At 52.3% G+C, this 22,363-nt stretch overlaps 1 protein-coding gene across 20 annotated transcripts in view; it reads left to right on the plus strand.

The window, feature by feature from the left end:
- Tns1 (tensin 1) overlaps positions 1 to 22,363 on the plus strand; it is a 161,721-nt gene that overhangs the window by 133,649 nt on the left and 5,709 nt on the right. For all 20 annotated transcript variants that reach the window (XM_070017457.1, XM_070017435.1, XM_070017513.1 and 17 more), the window contains 10 exons: positions 7,114 to 7,312; positions 9,785 to 10,842; positions 13,633 to 13,719; positions 15,322 to 15,453; positions 15,698 to 15,790; positions 17,255 to 17,332; positions 19,658 to 19,729; positions 19,975 to 20,143; positions 20,707 to 20,775; positions 21,053 to 21,085. In XM_070017457.1, coding sequence (XP_069873558.1) covers positions 7,114 to 7,312; positions 9,785 to 10,842; positions 13,633 to 13,719; positions 15,322 to 15,453; positions 15,698 to 15,790; positions 17,255 to 17,332; positions 19,658 to 19,729; positions 19,975 to 20,143; positions 20,707 to 20,775; positions 21,053 to 21,085 — 1,990 coding nt within the window. The remainder of the gene's footprint in view (positions 1 to 7,113; positions 7,313 to 9,784; positions 10,843 to 13,632; positions 13,720 to 15,321; positions 15,454 to 15,697; positions 15,791 to 17,254; positions 17,333 to 19,657; positions 19,730 to 19,974; positions 20,144 to 20,706; positions 20,776 to 21,052; positions 21,086 to 22,363) is intronic.

Raw genomic sequence — 22,363 nt, forward strand, 5'->3', positions numbered from 1 at the left:
GTGCCCAGGCGCCAGCAAGGTGTCACCTTGTTGACCAAGATACCTCTCCTACTGCTTCCTGTCCCAGGGGCAGTGCCATGTCCCGGAACGTGGCACATACACAGGCAGATGGGGCTCAGGTCGCATATCATGGCAGACAGAGCAGAGATGGTCCCCCGTAGCCCTGGTGGTAGGCTGCTCTGTGGACTGTGGGGGTCTTTGGCATTGTCTCTGGCTTCTTCTTGCTAGATGCCAGCACTTGGCCAGTCGTAATGACCAAAGATGCTTCCATTATGGCTGGTGTCCCTTAGGGGGATAATTGCCCCAGTTCAGAGCCAGTCGGTCACATAGCCAGCATCTGTCCTCTGGAAGCGCCTGCCTGCCCTTCTGTCCACACAGAGAGCAGAAGTCTATCTTCCTGGGACCTCAGAAGATCCCATTGGAGCTTTCAGGAAAGTGACTTGGGGCTGTGTGCATATGATGTCTGAGCAGAATTTCAAGGAGTTGGCATGGCTGTGTACCCCAGCATGACTGGGGTGGGTAGAACCGCTACGCTGTGCTCTGGGCAAGCAGAGGGGGGCAAGTCTGGTGTGAGGCCTTATCTCACTCACTAGGACTCAGGGCAATGGTAAAGGAAGTGTGTCGGCCTCCTTGGCCCCTGTGTGGCTCTGGGCATTGGCATTCCCATGCCTGGTGGATGAGGTGGGTGCTGACCCCACCTGGGCCCTGTCTCCCAGTAGCTGGCTGTCTAGGATTCTGTCTGGGTTTCTGAACCCTACTCCCCTTTGCAATCATTACCTTGACTTCCCAACCCCAAAGCAGCATGGCCTCTGACCCTGCTGCTTCCAGGAGCTTCCCAGAAGCCTTTGCCTGTTGTTTGGCCTGCCTGAGCACAGGCTGCCTGGCGGCTGCAGAACACAACAGCTTGGCCATGGAACTTAGAAGGCGAGGCCAGGGCTAAGCTGCTCCAGCCTCCTGCCCAGGGAAGGCCTTTTCCCAGGCTAGACCCAGACAGCCACAGTGTGGTGAGGCTGGGAGGTCATGGCTGGAAGAGGTAGGCTAAAGTCCACCTGCCTGGACTTCTTCAGGTCCACTCTGATGAGGTCCCAGGGCTGGGTCACCCCACAGACAGACACACTCACACACACACAGACACACAGAAGCCATTGGATCTGCGGCTTTTCTCTGGAGGAACTGAGACATGCCAAGTAGAACTCACAGAGGACTCTGTTATAAGACCATGAGTCCCCACCATCCAACACCTGACCCAGACACCTGACCCAGAGCCGCACGAGTGCAGGGAGAGGTTCCTGGGGATCCACTCAGCCACACCAGGGCTGTCGGGGATCTGGAGCTCAGGCCTGTGTTCCAGGCAGCAGAGGAGAATCTGTCCAAGGTCACACACAGGTAGGCAACAGCAGAAGTGACTGTGGTGCTGGCTCTCCTGTCTCCTAATCAGGGGCCATTTCAGAGCCCTTCTCCTGCCTCCAGGCGCAGGCCCTGGGATTCCAGTGTGGGCGTTGGAATTGCTGCCCGGGGAGTTGGGCCGTAAGGGCAGAGAGCAGGGCTGGGGCAGCCAGTGCCAGCTTTCCTGACTCAGGCCCCACCTCCTGGGTCAGGGCTGGAGCACATTCTTTGCTGACCCTCAGAAGTGTTACTTGATTTTCCCTGCTGATACTTTGATGGGAAATAAAGAAGAAGGAGCCTGTGAGGCATACCCAATTCAGGGCAGAATTATTCAGCTCCATGCAAGTCACTGTGCTAACTACATCTGTGCATTCTTTTATTCATGGATTCGATCATTATCTTGAGTTCCTCTTACAAGCCAGGCTCTGGAGACATAATAAAGTGAAGTGTGAGCTATGGTTCCTAATTTCACAGAGAGCTGGTGTGAACAAGAACCAGAATTATGCATGCAGTGCTTTGGAGGGGAGGGACACCGTTCATGAGCCCTGATGACAAAGAACTGAACCCTAGGCTAAGGGAATAACGTGAGGCTGAGTGGGATCAACTTGGTAAAATCCCAGTGGGAGAACATCAGATGAACATGCCAGGTGCAAAGGCCCTGGGGGTGGGAAGGGGTAGTACGTGATTTTCTAGGAACTGAGAAATCAGTGAGGCTGGAGCATTTAGTAAGGTGTGTGCGTGTGTTATCAAGTAAGGCTAAAGCAGGCAGGAGCCAGGCCTCCTGGGGGAAGGGGGCTAGGGATCCCATTTTAGGGCAGTTTGATGATTCCTTCGGTCAGGGACACAGCTAGGAGCCTGAGCTAAATCACCACACAGAAGCTTTCCCTTTCCAGTGCCCCCACTGGACGGAAGAGATACCTCTTCCCAACAGTGACTGTTGGGTGTGGGGACCCGGGGTGCTTCCTCCTCCATGGGAAGGTGGTGAAGCAATCCTGCTACTGGGAGGACATACAGAGGACATGGGCAGTGGCTTCCTTGGCCGTGAACATTCAGGCCCGATTCTGTTTGTCCCAGAGATGGGGTGTGGCTGCATTTGGCACAGGGAGAGATCATGGACCAGAAATATCCTCTTCCTTCTCAGAGAGGCTTGGTGGATGGGTGCTCTGTGGAATCCCGTGGCCCCAGGGGAGGCTCATAGCGACTCTAGGACAGGCCCTGAGTGAGGCAGCAAAGGGACGAGGAGGAGACAATCCAACAGGAACATGAACTTGGCGCACCAGCTTGGTGCTGATCTGGGGTGGGAAGGAGTACCATAAATCCCTGCAACAGCCAGGCACTGGTGGCTCACCCCTGTAATCCCAGCTACTCAGGAGGCTGAGATCTGAGGATCGAGGTGCAAATACAGCCTGGGTAGGAAAGTCCAACAGACTCTTATCTCCAGTTAATCATCAGAAAATTGGAAGTGGTGCTGTGACTCAAGTGGTAGAGCGCTAGCCTTGAGCTGAAGAGCTGAGGGACAGCGCCCAGGCCCAGAGTTCAAGGACCACAACTGACAAAAAAAAATAATAACAACCTTATGACATGGATGGGTTGTTTGTTTGTGTTGGTACTGGAACTCAGGGCCTTTCCCTCTTGCGTGGCTTTGTTTTGCTCAAAGCGGATGCTCTATCAGTTGAGCCATACCTCTACTTGTGGCTTCTTGCTGGTGAATTGGAGGTAAGGCTCTCAGAATGATCTGCCCAGGCTGGCTTTGAACCATGATTTTTCTGAGTAGCTAGTCTTACAGGTGTGAGCTAGCACCTAGTAGAGACTTGGGATTTTGTGTGTTTGTTTACAGACTGGGCTTGAACCCGGGACCTTGCACATGCTAGGCAAGGGTGCTACCCCTCAGCTCTTGCAGGTCTTTATTTTCCTCAGGGTAGGCAGCGTAGGTCCCTTGGCTCCAGCCAATGTTGTTTTTTTTTTTTTAGGGAGTCAGAAATGCATTTGAGGGTGTGGGTGAAGAGCTGCTAGTCCCTGGGCTGAGGAGCCAAGTCACCCTGGGCCTCCAGCTGTTCTCAGCCGCCAGCAGCCACTTGGAATGGCTTCGGGCTTCTGGAATGTTCTCCATGCAGCACCCTCCCCGACCCCACCTCTCCTGCCCCTCCCAGCTCTGTTGCCTGTGGGTCAGCTGCTTGGGGACTGGAGGAGGAGGAGGGAGCACCCCCGAAAGTAGGGTGGGAGAGGCAGGGAGCAAGGCTGAGGAGGGACTAGGTCAGCCCTACATACTCTGAGCCAGCTTGAGTTACCAGGAATCAGCAGGATCCGTCCCTTCTCCATCATTCCATCCTAGCTGTGCTGGTGGGTCCTCCCGTTCCTACTTCACAGTGGGGGAACACTGAGTCCCAGAAAGTTCTAGTAAGTGAAGGGAGGGGGGTGTGGATGGGAAGGAGAGAGAGGTGGGAAGGAATGTGTGAAAACCTTTCCAAGGCAGAAGCAGGAGCTAGTAACTGAGGTTGATTTTAAGCATTGTAGAGGTGACCTTCGTGAAAGCAGGTGACATGGCGAAGGTCCTGAGGACAGTGGGCAGAGGATATGGGAATGGGGGAGGGAAGACTGTGTGTCTCTTGGGAGTGGAGGGACCGGAAGAGGAGGCTGACTGAGAAGGATAAGAGGTGGAAGAGAACCTGGTGGTGTTGGCTCATGCCTGTAATTCTAGCTACTCAGGAGGCTGAGATCTAAGGATCATGGTTTGAAGCCAGTCTGGGCAGGAAAGTCTGTAAGACTCTTATCTTCAATTAATCACCAAAAAGCTGGGAGTGGAGCTGTCTCAAGTGGCTCAGGGATGGTGCCCAGGCCCTGAGTTCAAGCCTCATAACTGGCAAAACAAACCAGAGGTGGAAGAGAAGGGAGGCGTAGAGCAAGGTAGGGGCTGCAGGGGTGGGGCTGGCCTCTGAGGGCCTTGGCTCGATTGGCTGCTTAACCCACAGGACTGTCTCCAGACACCTGCTGCTCTCCTGGTAAATGATCCAGTGCCCTGAGTCCAGTCTCTTGCCCTGTGTAGGGGACTGGTGTTCAGTGGTTTGGAAGCTGAAGGGGCTGGGGCAGATCCCAGGAGACTTGAGGCCTTGAACACATGGCCAGCTCAGAGTTTCTGGTCTCTCAGGACTTTCAGGGGTCTGTCCTTCAGCCCACTCTGCTTCCCCCTTTCTCCTGCCCTAAGGCTCAGGCTCAGGTCAAAGGTGCTCAGCCTCCACGGTGGCCAGCAGACCAGGAGGACACGTGGGGCCAGTAGGGCTGTGTCCTCACTGAGGGACCCTCTCTCAGCTTCCAGTTGGAGGAGGGATACTCATATGTTTGCAAAGAGAGATGTGGGTAGGAGTCACAATGTAGGGGTCTTGGCAGATGCTGTATGTAGCCCATTACAGTGGAATAGCCCAGGAGAGCTGAATGGACTACTGAAAAGTCTGAGGGCTGGAAAGCTCTTCCTGCTGCACCCCAGCAGTGGAAGGAGTGAGACTCACCCCATCTCGAAGGAGCCAGCAGAGACCAGAGGAGCGTGTGTCTTGAATGATTGGAGATCTGCTCCATGCCAGGCACCCATTTGCCAGGCAGGTGCTGGGCCCTGAGGGAGCCCGTGAGCAGCCCATGGCACACAGATGCCCCTTGCCATCTCTGGGTAGGAGTGATGAGCTGTAGTGTGCCATGAGGAGCTGGGCAGAGCCATACAGAGGACCTGAAAAATCCCAGGAAGTGCTTAGAGGGAGTAGCCTGGATGGCGAGGAAGGCATGGCGACTCAGGCTCATATCTTGTGTGGGTTTCTGTGAGTCGGGCTTCCTCTGATGGGTCTTTTCTGCCATGCCAGGTTATTACCTAGGGCAAGAGGCATGTGCTGTGGGTATGAGAAGGCTCTGACCAGCCTTCCTGGGTTCCTAGGTCAGTCCTGCCCATTGGTAGCTGTGACTGAGACACGGTTCAAATCCTGCCTCCCACTGGCTATTGTGGACTGCTCCTGTGCTGATAGCATTTCTCTGGCTCTTCAGGCTGGTGTGCTGGGTAGCAGTGGGTGTCCCTCTGAGACTGTGGGCCTGGCCTAGGCCATCCAGAGCCTGCACTGTGAATTTGGAGACTTAGGGTGCTGGTCCCCATGGCTACCAAGTGGCTGTGTGTCCTGGGCAAATCACTCCCCCTCTGTGGGCCGAGATTCACTTAGCTAAACGGTCTACAGTGCTATCACCTTGCAAAGCAGGGCTGTGCCATACAATGGAGAGATCTGACCTACCCTGGAGATGCTCAAGCATCCCAGCCCTGGAGCAGAGACTTTCTGAGCATCTTTAGCTGTTGTAGGGCCTGCTGGCCTGGACACACAGAGAGCAGGCCTTCTATGCAAAGTTGGCTCAAAGCTTCTATGAGGTGACTGTTGGCTCTGAACTGGCTTAGGCTGCACAGGAGACTCGAGCTTTGAGTTTACAGGTGTGTGGCACCATGGATGGGGTGTGTCTGGTACAGGGACCCTGTCCCAGCCTACCCCACCATTGACCTCCACAAGGGGCCTGACTGTAGGATGTCAGGAATGGAGCTGCTCCGGAAAGAGACAGAGATGCTACACAGGGGGTCTCGTGACCCTCCTTCGGACCCCCACTGCTCTTGAGAGGTTTCTTCCAGGCTAGGAGGGAAGACCTGGGTTATTCTAACCAGGCCATTACAACCCTGGTCCACAAGCCTACAGGACTCGGCCTCCTCAGGGTCATGGGGTGTCCTGGGCTGGCTTCAGTGAATGTCCTAGGTGTGACAGAGCAGGCTCTGTGCTCCAGCCTTGTCCCTCCAAGCTGACAGGGATGGTGCCACGTTGGTAGGTAGAACAGTGTCCATCCTCGATCATGCTCGTGGAGAAACCCAATGCCCGGCTCCCTCTTTTCTGTTTGATATGAGGCACTGGCTGTGATAGGCAAGTGCTGGACTGTGAGTCAGATGGCCTGGGTCCTACCTGTGCCTCCAGTGATTTCACTCTCCAGACCTTCGTCTCTTCTCTCCAGTGGCCTTCCCGCTCCCCCTCCTAGGCTGAGTACCCGGTGGAGCTGAGGTGTGTCCATGTCCTCTGTCCAGAGCCTAGTGCAATGGGAATTCCAGAGGTGGTGCCGAATGCCTGGCTTGGGTAGGGCCTGGCGGTGTCTCTGGCGTCAGTCTACTGAGGAATGCTGAGTGTGTCAGGTGGAGGTGGGTGGAAGTGTCTTGGCAGAGACGGAACTGGAAAGTGTGTAATAGCCAGCACTGGCCATGACTCAGTAACACAGACCTGTTGCTAGGCGAGCAAGTGGGCATGTGGATGACTTCAGTGAGGTCCTGAGGTACAGGCAAGGTCAGGCAAGAGGTCTCACTGTGCGCCAGAGGCCTAAGCTCCTGTGCTACCTAGGGGAACGTGGGGTTTGGGCAGCAGGGCTATGGAAGAAAAGGGCCAGTGTGGACAGGTGTCCTCACTCTTGGGGAAGAAGCTCTGATGGCCGTGTGCTGAGGCAGAGCCTCGGCTCTGGAAATCGTGATTCTTGAAAGCTTGTCAGTGCCAGACTCTGGTTAAAGGTAGACGGGGCACAATGGATGTGGGAAGATGGGAATCCTGGCACGGTACCGTAGTGTCTTGTAGGGGCTGTCCCTATGCTCCTTTTCCCCCAGGCTGGACTCTGGGGGACTCTGTGTTTTCTGTACCCACAACATCCTGTGCTCAATATTTGTCCTCTTATCCCTTCCAGAGCCCCGGAGCTATGTGGAGTCAGTGGCGCGGACAGCAGTGGCTGGGCCTCGAGCTCAGGATGCTGATCCCAAGAACTTTAGCGCGCCAGCTGCCCAGGCCTACAGCCATGAGATGCCCCTGAGGAACGGGACCCTGGGTGGCTCTTTTGTCTCCCCCAGCCCTCTCTCCACCAGCAGCCCCATCCTCAGCGCTGATAGGTAAGCCAGGTGTGCCAGGAGCTTCTGGAAGATGTTCCTGGCCTGAGACGGGCCAGGGGGGTTTCTGGGATCTGCCCAGGTGAGATTGGGCAAAAATTGCATCCAGCTTGCTGCATCTGGAAAACCACTTAAGCACCTTAGAAAAGCCAGGATGGTTGGGCTGTAATTCCCAGGCAGTGCTCAATTCCTCACCCACCATGGTATCAGGAGTGAAAGGCGCCATCTATGTACACATGCAAGATGCAGTGTTTCCCCTGAGGCTAAGATCCACCTGCAGCCATGACCAGTGTGCCCTGGCCCCAAAGTTAAACCCCTCCCAACCCAACCCACCAGTAAGAGCCCATATGCAGTGATTGCTCTTCTGATGCCAGGGGCTCTGTATAGTGCTGTGCATGATTATTTACTCTTCACCCTGATCTTGGGCGATAATTAGTTTTGTGTTTGTTTTTCATGGAGCTTGAACTCAGGGTTTGGGCACTGTCCCTGAGCTCTTTTTGCTCACAGCTGCACTCTACCACTTGGGGCCATAGCACCACTTCTGTTTTTTTGCTGGTTAATTGGAGATAAGAGTCTCACAGACTTTCACAGGCTTTGAACCTCCATCCTCAGATCTCAGCCTCCTGAGTAGCTAGGATTAAAAGTGTGAGCCACCAGCATCTAACTAATTACTATTTTTATCCCTAATCTGAGAAGGGAAACTGAAGCATGATGGAGAAGTAGCTTGTTTAAGATAGATTCCTTGGGGGCAGGGAAGGTGGCTCAGTGGTAGAGCGCTTGCCTTGCATGCATGAGGCCCTGGGTTCGATTCCTCAGCACCACATAAGAAAAAAGCTGGAAGTGGCGCTGTGGCTCAAGTGGTAGAACGCTAGCCTTGAGCTGAAGAGCTGAGGGACAGCGCCCAGGCCCAGAGTTCAGGCCCCACGACTGGATCCCCCCCCACCCCAAAAAAAGATAGATTCCTTGGCTGAGCAGTAACTGAAACAGGCCTCAGCAGGCAGCTCTATGGTTCCCCAGCCCACATCTCTATCTGTCCCCGAGACCTGTGTGGTGTGCCACTCTTCACAGGATGACAGCCACATGTGCCCAGAGCTAGTAGAGAAGAAAGGGAAGCAGAAGGGGTTCTGAGTGCTGGAAGTATTTGGTGGGAAGGCCCACAGGAAAGCAGGATGCTACTCAGTGAAGAAGGAGGACGATTTAGAAGGCTAGTACAGAGGAGCAGAGGACTGGGGTGTGGTGTGGATGTGTGTGTGTGTGTGTGTGTGTGTGTGTGTGTGTGTGTGTGTGTGTGTGTGTGAGAGAGAGAGAGAGAGAGAGAGAGAGAGAGAGAGAGTACTCGGGGCATATAGTCTTTGCAGGGGGGTGGGGAGCGTCCTGATGAATAGACAACATGCATCCATCTGAGTGAGTGAGACCGAGGGGAAAGGCCAGGGTTGGGCAGGGGAAGTGGACAGACTGTGCAGACAGGCTCAGCGGAAGGAGGTCTCAGATTTGAGGGGTAGTGAGAAGCTGTTTAGCTGGGTTTTAGGAATGAGGCAGATTCCATGCCATGGGCCAGGGGAAACACAGGAAAGGAAAGTGGAGATCTGCTCGGGTAAGGCCTGGAGGGAAGCCTGCCCTGCCCCTTCTGACATCTCATGGGTCCTACAGAATCCCCATTGCCCCCCTCTCCCATCTCCCTTGAAGACCCTGTAGGCTGCCTGAGCCACGTTACCCACTTTGGGCTCAGCATACTGAATCCCACCCAGATCAAGGTGGGACCTGGTTAAGCAGGTGAGCAAGAGGCTGCTTTCTCTGGAGTTTAACAGTCCTGAGACATCAAGCCAAGCGTGCTTGGCTAGTCCTCTTCCCTGCCCCTTAATGATGGCATACTTGGGGAAACTGAGTCAAGGTGGGCCTTTGTGGAAGCACTCCAGGTGTTTTGACTTCCTTTCTGGTATGAGTCTCTGTGCTGCTGGATGCCTCCACCAGGTCATCCACGTTCAGTTTTGATGGTGGAGGTGGCTTTGCCTTGATTTATGTATGGCTCAAGAGTTAGCATGGAAATGAACTATACAACTTGGAGGTGGGGCCAGGAGGGGAAAAAACAGGGAGAGAGCAAGGGAAAGGGTAACATTGTCCAAAAAGAAATGGACTCATCACCTGACTTATATAAGTGTAACCTTCTGCACATCCCCTTACAACAATAATAAAACATTTTAAGAGTTATGAGGTACAATGGGGAAGAGGTGGGCTTTTCCGTCATACACAGCAGTGTGGACACTCTAGGCTTTTAGGAACTGTGTGGTCCTGACCCTCAGCTTCTTCTGATGGTCCTATAAGGCGATGTATACAAGTCCTTCCATTCCCTCCCAGTGCCAGTGCAGCTCATACAGCTGCTATCAGTGGTTGGAGGGAAGGTTGGGCATCACTGAACATCTACCCTTTACTAATGGCCCCTGCTGACCCCTTAACCCGCCATCTCTTTCTCTCCAGCACTTCGGTGGGGAGTTTCCCGTCTGGGGAGAGCAGCGAGCAGGGCCCCCGGACTCCCACCCAGCCCTTGTTGGATTCCGGCTTCCGCTCTGGCAGCCTGGGGCAGCCCAGCCCTGTGGTACAGAGAAGCTACCAGAGCTCCTCTCCTCTTCCGGGCATGGGCAGCAGCTACAGCAGCCCTGACTACTCCCTTCAGCAGTTCAACTCCTCTCCAGAAAGCCAGGCCCGGGCTCAGTTCAGCGTGGCCGGTGTGCACCCAGGATCTGGGAGCCCTCAGACCCGCCACAGGACGGTGGGCACCAACACTCCCCCGAGCCCTGGCTTCGGCAGGCGGGCCGTCAACCCTAGCATGGCTGCCCCTGGCAGCCCGGGCCTGAGCCACCGCCAAGTGATGGGGCCAGCGGGCTCTGGTTTCCATGGTAACGCGGTCTCCAGTCACCCAAGCAGTACAGCAACCACTCCCGGGAGCCCCAGCCTGGGTCGGCACCCAGTGGGCGCCCACCCGGTTCCAGGCCTCCATGGCAATATGGTGAGCACTCCAGGGAGCCCCAGCCTGGGCCGGCACCCTGGCACGCACCAGGGTCTCCATGGCAACACACTAGCTAGCCCTGGGAGCCCCAGCCTGGGCCGGCACCTGGGAGGGTCTGGATCTGCAGTTTCCAGCAGCCCCAGCTTGGACCGGCACACGGCCCATGGCGGCTACTCCACCCCAGAGGACCGGAGACCCACGCTGTCCCGCCAGAGCAGTGCCTCAGGCTACCAGGCTCCTTCGACGCCCTCCTTCCCCGTCTCCCCGGCCTACTACCCAGGCCTGAGCAGCCCAGCCACGTCACCCTCACCGGATTCCGCTGCCTTCCGGCAAGGGAGCCCAACACCGGCCTTACCAGAGAAGCGGAGGATGTCCATGGGAGACCGGGCGGGCAGCCTGCCCAACTACGCCACCGTCAACGGCAAGGTGTCCTCCTCGCCGGTCACCAGCGGCATGTCCAGTCCCAGCGCGGGCAGCACCGTCTCCTTCTCCCACACCCTGCCTGACTTCTCCAAATACTCCATGCCAGGTGCGTCTCCTCTCATGTCTCCACCTCTCCTGTCGGTGAGCCGAGTCCAGGAGCTAGGACCTACGCAGGGCGCTCATCTCCCTGGGCAGATGACCTTAGATGAGTCACTGGCTTCTGGGCCTCCATTTCCTCCTGTTACACAGGAATTGTGACTGTCAGTGCTGTGGTGTGCAGTGACAAAGTGCTATCAGTGGCTGGCATTATTGCCTGGACCTCTGTGAGGATCAGGCCTCATAGCCACCCGCTGAACACATGCCCCAGGCCAGCCTCTGAACTAAGTACTATCTCATTTAATCCCCGTGGCCTCCTGGTAAATCCTATTCTACATAGGAGCAAACCAAGCCTTATGAGGGTCTGTCATTTGTCCAAGCTTATACAGTTAACAGTGGCAGGGCTAGGATTCCAAACCCAGGTCCAAACGACCCCCAAATTCACATTCTGTAAGTATCATCAGAGTGTTCTGTATCACAAATCTGTATCTTGTGACTGATTAGAAATTGGAGAACGTGACTTCCAAGCCTGGACCTCTAAGCTTGTGGCCAGCCCCAGGGTATACCTGTCACTGATAGTAGATGTGGTGGCCAGGTAGGACATGGGCGGAGGCTGAGTACTGGGCCTTCCTACAGAGGTGAGTTTCGATGGGGCCGGCTTCGAGGAAGCCTGTACGGGCCTGCCCAGGGAAGGCCTCATCCATCCCCAGGTGTTGGCATCTTTGTATCCAAGGCTTCTCCAGCAAGCGTGGCCTTGACTGTGTGCAGCGGCTTCCGGGCCTTGTGTAGACAAGGCAGATGTGGAGTGTTTTAGATTCTCCCTGAACCCGCCAAGCTGGGGCGCTAGAGCACCCTTCCCCTCCCCGCTCCACTTCCTGCCGCCCTCTGGGGACATCTGGTTCGCAGCCCCTCGCCCTCGAAGGATGCAACTCTTGTAGTAGTTGGGATGTTTCCTGTTTCCCATCATCGTTCCTGCCTAAAATAGCCTTGGGAGTCAACACAGGAAGGAAGGCACAGGGGATCGCAGCCGCCTCTGACAGCTCCTTAAAACAGGCGCAGGCCACCTCGGGGCCTGGGCTTCTGAGCAGGGACAGGTGTCAGCAATAGTCGCATGGCCCAGCTGCGCAGCCCCAACGCCTTCCCCAACACACAGCTGCTGGCGAAGGAGCCGGCCCCTCTCTGACCTCCAGAGACAGAGCACAGGGGCCCAATGGAGTGCAGACTACTGTGGGTGGATGGAGCCATGCAAGCCCGCCACTCCCTCCCATCTCCCTCAACTCCACAGCATCCTGGGTGCAGACTGGCTCTACTCCCTCTCTTCCTGAAGATGACACCTGAAGAGTTGCCATTTTCCTTTTTCTCTCTTCCTCCTCTTCTTCCCCCATCTTCTTTTCTTTTCCAGTTTGGTGCCAAAAGATGAAAGAGCAAAGGTAGACAGGAGTCCTATAGAACAGTGGGGGTGATTATGAAGAACAAGACTCCAGACACAGAAATGATAAGGAGGAGGGTGTAGTGGCACATGCCTGTAGTCCCAGCGCTTAAGAAGCAGAGGCAGAGGGACTGAGAGTTTGAGGATGGCCTAGGTCACACAGTGATTGCTGTCTCAAAATCAATGAACCATACAAAAAGGTGAGGGGAGAGAAATGCTAATGAGCCTACTTGGAGCAATGCAAGTTGAAGTATCACACAATATGCAATACAGATGTGCAATGATGATGGGTTAATTAAAAAGGAAAAAATAAAGAAAGGCTTGGGGGATGGAGGTTATCCATCTTGATACGCTCCAGGAAGACATGATGTGATGTGTCCGCACCCAAATTGAGCCTCCTGGGAACGCCATTTGGTCTGTCTGCCGGCAGAGTGGACAGACATTTTTGTAACATGACACAGTTGTCCTCTGTCTTGCCCAAACTCCCTCTAGAATGTAATGGTCTCTGAAAGATTCCAGGGTGGGTAGAGTGTGGGCGGGAGGGTCCTCGGCCACAGAAGGGGGGGTGACACTGTAGATGGCCTTTAGATTCTAGGCCAGCCCACTGCCTCCTGTCCTGAGAGAGAGTGGTTTTCCCTTATGTGTTAGTGAATCCCATTTTCCATGTGGGAAAGTGGCATCTGGAAGAAATGACTCGAACTGGGCCTGTGGAGAAAGAGGCAGAGGGGTGTCAGACTGTGGAGGGAAGATGCTGGAAGGATTTCCTTAGAGGAAGAGGTAGAGCTGAAGGGAGAATGCTGTGCCAGGCTCATCAGTGGTGATCAGCATGGCAACCCAAGATGGAGGCAGGAGTTGGGGACTGGGAGAAGACCACACTGGTCCCTTCTACTCTGCTGTGTTAGGTTTGGGGACACTAGTTTTCAGTGTTTGTATCCTGAGCCTGTGTAACAAAGCACCACCTACTTGGTGGCTTAAGACAGTCGGAAAGGACTCTGTCATAGGTTCACAGGCCGGGAGTCCAGAACCAAGGTGTCAACAGGGCAATTTCTTCTGGAGGCTCTGGGGAGAATCTTCCAGGCCTGTCTCCCAGCTTCTTTCAGTGGTTGGGATCCTTGGCATCTCTGGTCTTTGTCTCCCCTTTACCGATGCTATCCATCATCTCTTTGTCTCTGTCTCTTCTCTCTTTTCTGTTAAGGACAGTAGTCAGATTGGATTAGCGCTCACCCAAATCCAGAAGGCCTTAATTTGATTCCAGCAGCAAAGATCCTATCTCCCAATAAAGAAATAAGGACACCCATGCGTAGGTTTCAGGGCTAGGACTTCAACATATCTTTTTTTTAAATTCTAACACTTCCCTTTCTTCTCCTTTAGATAACAGCCCTGAGACTCGGGCTAAAGTGAAGTTTGTCCAGGACACTTCCAAGTATTGGTACAAGCCTGAGATCTCCAGGGAGCAGGGTGAGTGGGGTGGGGGCTCTGGGGCTCAGCAGAGGGCTGGGGACAGGGTGAGTGGGGTGGGGGCTCTGGGGCTCAGCAGAGGGCACAGCATGCTGTTGCCCATTGTGTCTGCCATGGGAAGGAACCGAACAGCCTTCTTGCTCTGCTCACAGAGCCAGGGCTGAGCTAGAAGCCACACAGACGCACTTACCAGTGAAAGCGAGCATGGCAGAGCCAGTGGCTTGTTTTCCATGAGCAAAGCGAAAGTCCAGCTGATGTGAAACCTTAGCTGGAGGATAGCCGGTGTCTTTACATTTTATAGAAAAGAAAGAAACCTAAGTTGGGAATGTGGTACTGGAGGTGAAGCCTACCTCAGACTCAGAGAAACACTGTGGGTTTTGTTTGTTATTTGTTTTTTGTTTTTGCTGGGCCTGGGGCTTGAATCGGGACCTGAGCACTGTCCTGAGGTTTTGGGTTTTGTTGTTGTTGTTTGTTTTTTGGCTCAAGGCTAGCACTCTACCACTGGATCTACAGTTCCATTTCTGGCTTTTTTTTTTTTTTTTTTTTTTGGTGCTTAATCAGAGATAAGAGTTTCAAGGAATTTCCTGTGTAGGCTGGCTTCAAATCATGACCCTCAGATCTTAGCCTCCTGAGTAGCTAGAATTATGGGCATGAACCACTGGGCCTGGCAGAAAGGCTATGGTGTGTGTGTGTGTGTGTGTGTGTGTGAGAGAGAGAGAGAGAGAGAGAGAGAGAGAGAGAGAGAGAGAGAGAGAGAGAGAGAGAGAGAGAGAGAGAGAGAGAGAGAGATGGGGCTTGAGCTCAGGGCCTCGGCACCTCCCTGAGAAAATTTTTTGCTCAAGGCTGGCACCCTGCCATTTTGAGCCATGGTGCCATTTCCAGTTTTCTGGTGGTTAATTGGAGATGAGTCTCAAGGCCTCTCCTGCCCAGGCTGGCTTCAAACCATGATCCTCAGATCTCAGCCTCCTGAGTAGCTAGGATTATAGGTGTGAGCCACTGACACCCAGCAGGCTTTGCTTTTTTTTTTTTTTATAAATAAAGTTTTATTAGAACATGGCTACCCTGCCTGGCTCCTTCCCACAGTGGCATCAGAAGTGAGTAATTGAAACAGACAGTATGTCCTGTAAAGCTTAAAACAGTTGTTCTCTGGCTACTTGTGGAAAGTTTGCCTACCTTGGCATAGATCAAGTGTGACTTTAAAGAATAAATCTCAGCGGTTACTAGTGGCTCATGCCTATAATCGTAGCTACTCAGAAGTCTGAGATCTGAGGATCTTGGCTCAAAGCCAGCCCAGGCAGGAAAGTCCATCAGATTCTTTTCTCCTTAAGCCAGAAATGGAGCTATGACTCAAGTGGTTGAGTACTAGCCTTGAGCAAAAACGTTCAGGGACAGCACCCAGGTCCTGAATTCAAGTCTTAGGCCTGGCGAATGTGCATGCACGCATGTTTGTGCGTGCGCGCGTGCACACACACACACACACACACACACACACACACACACACACACACACACACACACGCGCGCGCGCGCGCGCACACACACACACACACACACACAGGCTCAAGCAGGGCCACCAATATCTCTTATGTCCCTCCACTTCAGCCATTGCACTCCTTAAGGATCAGGAGCCAGGGGCCTTCATCATCCGCGACAGCCACTCCTTCCGAGGGGCCTACGGGCTGGCCATGAAGGTGTCCTCACCCCCTCCTACCATCATGCAGCAGAATAAAAAAGGTAATGTCCTCTCCCAGGGCCTCGGGGTCCTGAGCGGGAACCCTAATTCTCAGCAGAACTGGTCCCTCATAAACACAAGAAGAGTACGTCCTGGGCCTGTGATGGCGGGGTCAGTGCACAGGGAGACAGCAGCACCTGGGTCTCATGCGGTGCTTCCTGGAGGGACAGGAAGCAGTGGTGTTGAGGGTATAGACTTGAACACAGGACAGTCAGTGGACCAGTTCTTTCTTCCTCTTCCTCCCAGGAGACATGACCCACGAGCTGGTGCGGCACTTCCTGATCGAGACCGGCCCCAGAGGAGTCAAGCTCAAGGGCTGTCCCAATGAGCCCAACTTTGGTGAGTGTCCCAGCCTCTGTTCCTCTGGTATGGCCGCAGAGGCTTGGCCTCAGGTCCTGGCGGCTGACCCAAGCCCTCTCCACCCAGGCTCTGCTTATCACTGACTTAACTGGAGAAAGTGATTTGTTTTCCTCCTTTTTCCTGAAGCTTCTTCAGATACCACATTCCTGCCTGTATTTGTCCTGGGGCCCGGTTCAGACTGTTCTGTCATTACAATTGCCATTAGAATTCTAACAACATCTTCTGTTCTTGGCCACCTACTGTACATGTGTTGCTGTCTAGGTGTTTCCTATTTTCTTTCTTTTTTCCTTTCTCTCTTGTTCTTTATTTTTTTCTTTTCTCTCTCTCTTTTGTGCTGGTTGAGTCTTGAACTCAAGAGTTTTGGGCTCCTGCCTGGTTTATTTTGCTCAAGATTGGTACTCTACCACTAGAGCCACAGCTCCACTTCTGGCTTTTTTTGCTGGTTATTTAGAGATAAGAGTCTCACAGACTCTTTTTCCACTGGTTGGCTTTGAGCTGAGATCCTCAGATCTCAGTCCCTTGAGTAGGTAGGATTACAGGTGGGCGCTACTGGTGCCTGGCTCCTGCTATATTTCTGATTGTATGACAGTCCCGTGTGATAGATATTATTGTCCCCATGAGAAAACTTGTAAGTTAGACTTATCCAAGAGCACACAGATTCTAAGCGACCGATATGGGATTTGACCCCACAATTTTCTAATACTCCTGTCCCAATCTGAGAGGGTCCCTATAACTGGAGGGACTTAGGAGAGATGTCAGGGGAACTTTAAAAAAATCTTTTACCTTTTAAAAATGTTTAGGGCTGGGAAGGTGGCTCAGTGGTAGAGCGCTTGCCTCGCATGCATGAGGCCCTGGGTTCAATGCCTCAGCAACACATAAGCAGAAAAAGCCAGAAGTGGTGCTATGGCACAAGTGGTAGAGTGCTTTCCTTGAGCTGAAGAGCTGAGGGACAGTGCCTAGGCCCAGAGTTCAAGCCCAGGACTGGCAAAAAAAAAAAAAAAAAAAAGAATGTTTATCCATTTTATTTATATTTTGTAGATGTGATACTGAGGAATTGCACACAGGGCCTCACGCATGCTAAGCCACATTCTCTCTGCGGAGGGTGGGGGAGGGGGGACTTTCTGTCAAAGAAAGTTGTGAAAGTTGTTAGGTTCCCCTTCTGACCATTAGAGTGATCAGATCTTTCTTGGATTTTGTAGAGGGGGGAAGGAGAGGGAGATGGGGGAGGAGAGTGTTCAGGTTGTAAAGTAGCTGAGAGCTGGAGTGTAGCTCAGTAGTAGAGGACTGGCCTAGTTTGCTCAAGGTGCTGAAAAAAGGAGGAAGCTGCAGCTGTTGTGTGAAAGGGTGGCTATGGGGAGGCATGTCCAGGGATAGCCCCCCTGACGTGGGAGTGGTGTGTCCAGGGATAGCCCCCTGACATGCGCTGTCACCTTCCCGCTGCAGGATCCCTGTCGGCCCTGGTCTACCAGCACTCCATCATCCCACTGGCTCTGCCCTGCAAGCTGGTCATCCCAAACCGAGGTAAGACAAGACACCTTGCTCACCAAGCCCAGCCGGCCACCGCCTGTCCCACCTCCCCAGCCACTTCAGAGCAGGGCCAGGGGGACCAGACCCAATCATTTTGCCAATAGGGGCAAACACAAAACCACAAACAGTCTCTCTTCACTAAAGAGGCTTACCCTAGGATATACGTAAATTAACCTGCCAGATGGTTCTGAATTCTGGGAATTCAGAGCTTCTTCCTGGGAGAAGCCCTAAGCAGCCTGAAACAAGTCACCAGAGATCGATGTCATGGTGGAAAAAATGAAATCTATTTATCCAGTGATATTTATCCAATTAAACTCATTGAATTATTAATAATAATTGGCCAAATGATTAGCTTAAAAGTTCAAATATAACTTCAGTAGCATTAGTAACCACACAATTGAGACACTGATTACATTACATTTTATACAGACTTGACTGTGGTTGTTCAGCAATTATACAACCATTTGAGGTTTACATTGTATAGAGGAATGGTTCTTGAAGTGTGGTTCCCCCAACCAGATGCACCATGTGATCTGAAAACTGGTTAAAATGAAAATGTTCTCAAGACCCGATGCATTAGAGAGATACTTTAGGTTGGGCCCAGCAACCTGTGTTTTAATAAATCTGCACACCACCAGGTGCTAGTGGCTCATGCCTGTAATCCTAGCTACTGAAGAGGCTGAGATTTGAGGATCATGGTTTGAAGCCAGCCTAGGCAGGAAAGTCCATGAGACTCTTTAATGAATTACCAAACAGTCAGAAGTATAGCTGTGGCTCAAGTGGTAGAGAGCTAGTATTGAGAAAAAGATGCTCAAGAAGTGTCTAGGCCCTGAGTTCAAGCCCCACCACTGGCACTAAATAAAGTCTAAAACCCTAAACACGCTAAAACATGAAAAAACACTTCCAGAAACAAACTAAATTCTTTTTTTTCTGTTTTCAAATTTTATTAAGGTATAATTAAAATAAAAATTGTGCTGGGCACAGAGTATTTTCTGATTCATTATTTATTTATTTGTTATTTGTTTGGTACTAGTATTGGTGCTTGAATTTAAGAACTTGCTCTCTCATTTGGCCTTTTCCACTCAGAGACGGTGCTCTACCACTTGAGCCACTCCTCTGTTCCCTACTGTGATGTTTTGGTTTACAGACATGTTGACATGGTTTGAAATGTAAAGCCAAGCTACTTTACATATCCACTTGTTTTTAGATTTTTTGTTTGTTTGTTTGTTTTTAAGACAGATGCTTAAAGCCTGGGTTAACCCAGGCTCAGCTTCTTGAGTACAAGGATTACAGGTGTAATCACTGTCACTCAACAATTGCTGCATACTGTCACTCAACACTGTGTGGCATTGGTGTTTTTAATGAATGAGGTCATTTGTTGTTCTACACAAAGAAACATCAATGCAAAACTACAACAGCATATGCCAGTGGGTAGGCCTGAAGCCTTGCCTTTTGTTAAGTACTAGACTAAAAGCTTTTTGTATAGCTACTTAGAAGGCTGAGATATGAGGATTGCGGTTCAAAGCCAATCCAGGTAGGAAAGTCTGTGAGACTCTTATTTTTATCAGTTAAGTATCAGAAAAGTCAGAAGTGGAGTTGTGGCTCAAGTAGTACAACATTAGCCTTGAGCAACAAAAAGCTTAGGGACAGGGCCCAGGCCCTGAGTTCAAACCTCAGGACTAGCACTCGAAAAAAAATAAATAAAATACCTGCTAGGTACTGGTGGCTTATGCCTGTAATCCTAACTACTCAGGAGGCTGAGATCTGAGGATCATGCTTCAAAGCCAGCCCATGCAGGAAAAGCCCATGAGAATTATCTCCAATTAACCACACACACACACACACAAAAACAACCCAGGAGGTAGAGCTGTGGATCAAGTTGTAGAGCACCAGCATTGAGCAAAAAAGCTCAGGGACAGTGCCCAGGTTCTAAGTTCAAGCCCCAGGTCTAGCACACAAAAACACAAAACAAACAACCAAAAAAAAAATCCCTTTATAGAACATCCCAAAGACTCAGTGATACGGTCACCACCACCACCACCACCGCCATCACACCTGGTTGTGGCCTTATAGCTACTTGGCTAGTGATGTGGCTAGTGGTCCAGCTTTGCTAGATTCCAGAGCTCTCAAGCAGCATGCTGAGTACTTAAGAGTTGCTGTGTCCAATGCCAGTCTAACTCCCAGGACCTGCTATGGAAAGCGATATCCATTGCACAGTGTATTTGCAGAGTTCACTTCAGGCCCAGCCAAATTCATGTTTTCCCCCAACCCCGGTCCCCAGCTCTAAGGTTTTAATTACTACCTGAATTTTTGTCTCAGACCCCACAGATGAATCGAAAGATAGCTCTGGCCCTGCTAATTCAACCACTGACCTGCTGAAGCAAGGAGCAGGTGAGTGGTCACCTGAGACTGGACCCATGCCCAGGCCTTTCTTCTCTGCCCCCTCCTGCACGTGTGGGTTGGAAGCCTCTACTAAGCTCAGATGTCCCTGCACTGATCACATTTCTACATGTGGAAGCTTTGGCCCGAGGCTGGCCTGAGATTAATACACTGATGTCTCCCTGAGCCACAGGCCTGGACCATTGTCATCCCACTCCCCAATCCCCTGACTTCTCCTTGGCTTGATTTTTTTGTAGCCTGCAATGTGCTCTTCATCAACTCTGTGGACATGGAGTCACTCACTGGGCCCCAGGCCATCTCCAAAGCCACATCTGAGACATTGGCTGCTGACCCCACGCCAACTGCCACCATCGTTCACTTCAAGGTCTCTGCCCAAGGAATCACACTGACTGACAACCAGAGAAAGTAAGCATCTTCTACCTGATTCTGTGCTGGACTTTTCCTTCCTGCACCCCAACCATCTGATCCATCCATCCATCCATCCTTCTATCCATTATCCATCCATCATACATCCATCCATCCATCCTTCTATCCCTCATCCATCCATCATCCATCCATTCATCCATCCATCCTTCTATCTATCCATCATCAATCTGTTCATCCATAAATCTATCCATCTACCCATCCTACAAGGATATGCCTGCCTTGAGTACAGCTGTAACTACAACCTTTACAAAAGTCCTTGCTTCCTAGAAGCAGAGAGCCCTTGCCCTTAGGCTCTTTTTTAAACATGTCCCCAGCCCATTTCCTTCCTCCTCCAGGGTCCTCCCATTCCTCCATGCCAGTCCCAGGGTCATGTTTCTGTGGCACATCTGTTTGCCCCTGTGCATTTCTCAGGCCATAGGCCATCTTGCTCCCAAGCAAGAGGACCCATGACAGGCAGATGATGGGAAGGTAACCTGCCCAGTGGGTGGAATATGGGAAAAGCAGTCCCCGAAGCACTCATTGTTGGTTTTTCTGTGCCACAGGCTCTTCTTCCGACGACACTACCCTCTCAACACTGTCACCTTCTGTGACCTGGATCCACAAGAAAGAAAGTAAGTCTCTTGGACAAAAACCAAACACATTTCCTTCCTGCCTCTGTATAACTCTGCAGTGTGTGCATGTGTGCATCCTTGTGTAGTCTTGGCTCAAGTGGAAGATCTGCCTGCATCCATGGCTGGGCCATTGTGAGTCTTTTCTATCATAGACCTAGAGAAGCTCTGGCTCTCAGAAATGGGGGTTCCTCTGTCTTCTCCAGGAAGGTCTGGTTCAGGCCTGGGGCTCCTAGGAAGAGGGGTAGTGATTCACCTTGAGTGTCTTTTCTCTCCACAGGTGGATGAAGACAGAGGGAGGAGCCCCAGCTAAGTAAGTCTGACTTCTTTGCCCTCACAGGTCCAGCTGGCCTTGTGTTCCTCTACCAGTGCAGCAGGGGCAGGTTTAGAATCCAGGACAGGGGTTGGTTGGGAAAGGGCAGCCTGGCTGTCTATGCCCCAAACTCATAGTTTTAGAGGACAGTTCAGCCACATCTGTGGAACTAACAAAGGACAGCGAGTCTGGGGGTCGGAGGGAGGAAAGGTTTGGGGAATGAACAAGTGTTTCAAAGTGGGTAGGATTTAAAAGGGTACAATGTGGACAGATAGAAGTGGGTGTGGAGAAAGACTGCTTTGGGGGAGGGCATGGCATGACCTTCAGCTGCAGGCCACTGCTGGTGCCAGCCTGATTGGCTGGTGCCTGATTGATGGGAGAAAGGAGAGGCCGAAGAGGGCTGCAGGGAGGCCATCTTGGTCGGGATTGGAGGAGACTGGTCAGCAGTCCCAGAACCATCAACCTTGAGGGCTGTGTGGGACAGAGGACTCTTCAGCCTCCATCTCTGGGCCTCCCCCTGGTGTCCCTGCCGGCTAGCTGGGCAGGCTGGAGCTTGTAGGCACAGCAGGTGGCTGTATTTAGGGTGGATGTTAGTTGGCCAGATCTTCATCTTGGCAGAAAAGGGCAGCTAGGGCTCCACATGGGAGGATGAGAGATTGCCCCCCCCTCCCCCGCCCCACCAAACCTTGGCCCTGTGGTTCCCTGAGAAAGCCTAGCAGTTCCAAGCACAGGGTGTGTGATGTGTGTGTGTGTGTTTGCATACATATATCTATAAATACCACATGGATCTCACACACACACACACACACACACACACACACACACATACACACACACACACACACACCCTGCAACAGGCAGAGCCCAACTTGGCTAATTTTAGCCACGCCGTGCCATTCCAGGCAGAGGGGTTTCCATCGGAATCTCCAGCTGTCCTGATGTCCCCATCCCGCTCTAATTAGCAACATGCAGGCTGGGAGAGGCCCTGAACTCACATTCTGTTCTCTGCCCTCATATTTTTAACTCTGTTTTGCAAAAAGAGAACGGCGAGGTCTCTGCAGTCTCAGAGCAGAGAGGGTGTGAGTGGACAGGTGGGAAGGAGTGTGGGGCAGCCCTGTTCTTTGGGCTTCCCAGCCCAGGGGTTGGGGTGGGGTCTGCTTGCTTTTTGGGGCCTTAGGGAGCCTCTGGGAAGGGCCAGGGGTACCCATCAGGGAATGTCTCCAAACTTTTTTTTTAATTTGTCATATTCATGTTTATCCACATTCTCTCTTCTTTATG

The sequence above is a fragment of the Dipodomys merriami genome, unplaced genomic scaffold (genome assembly GCF_024711535.1).
Source record: "Dipodomys merriami isolate MVZ:Mamm:240054 unplaced genomic scaffold, mDipMer1.0.p SCAF_1, whole genome shotgun sequence".
Lineage (NCBI taxonomy): Eukaryota > Metazoa > Chordata > Mammalia > Rodentia > Heteromyidae > Dipodomys > Dipodomys merriami.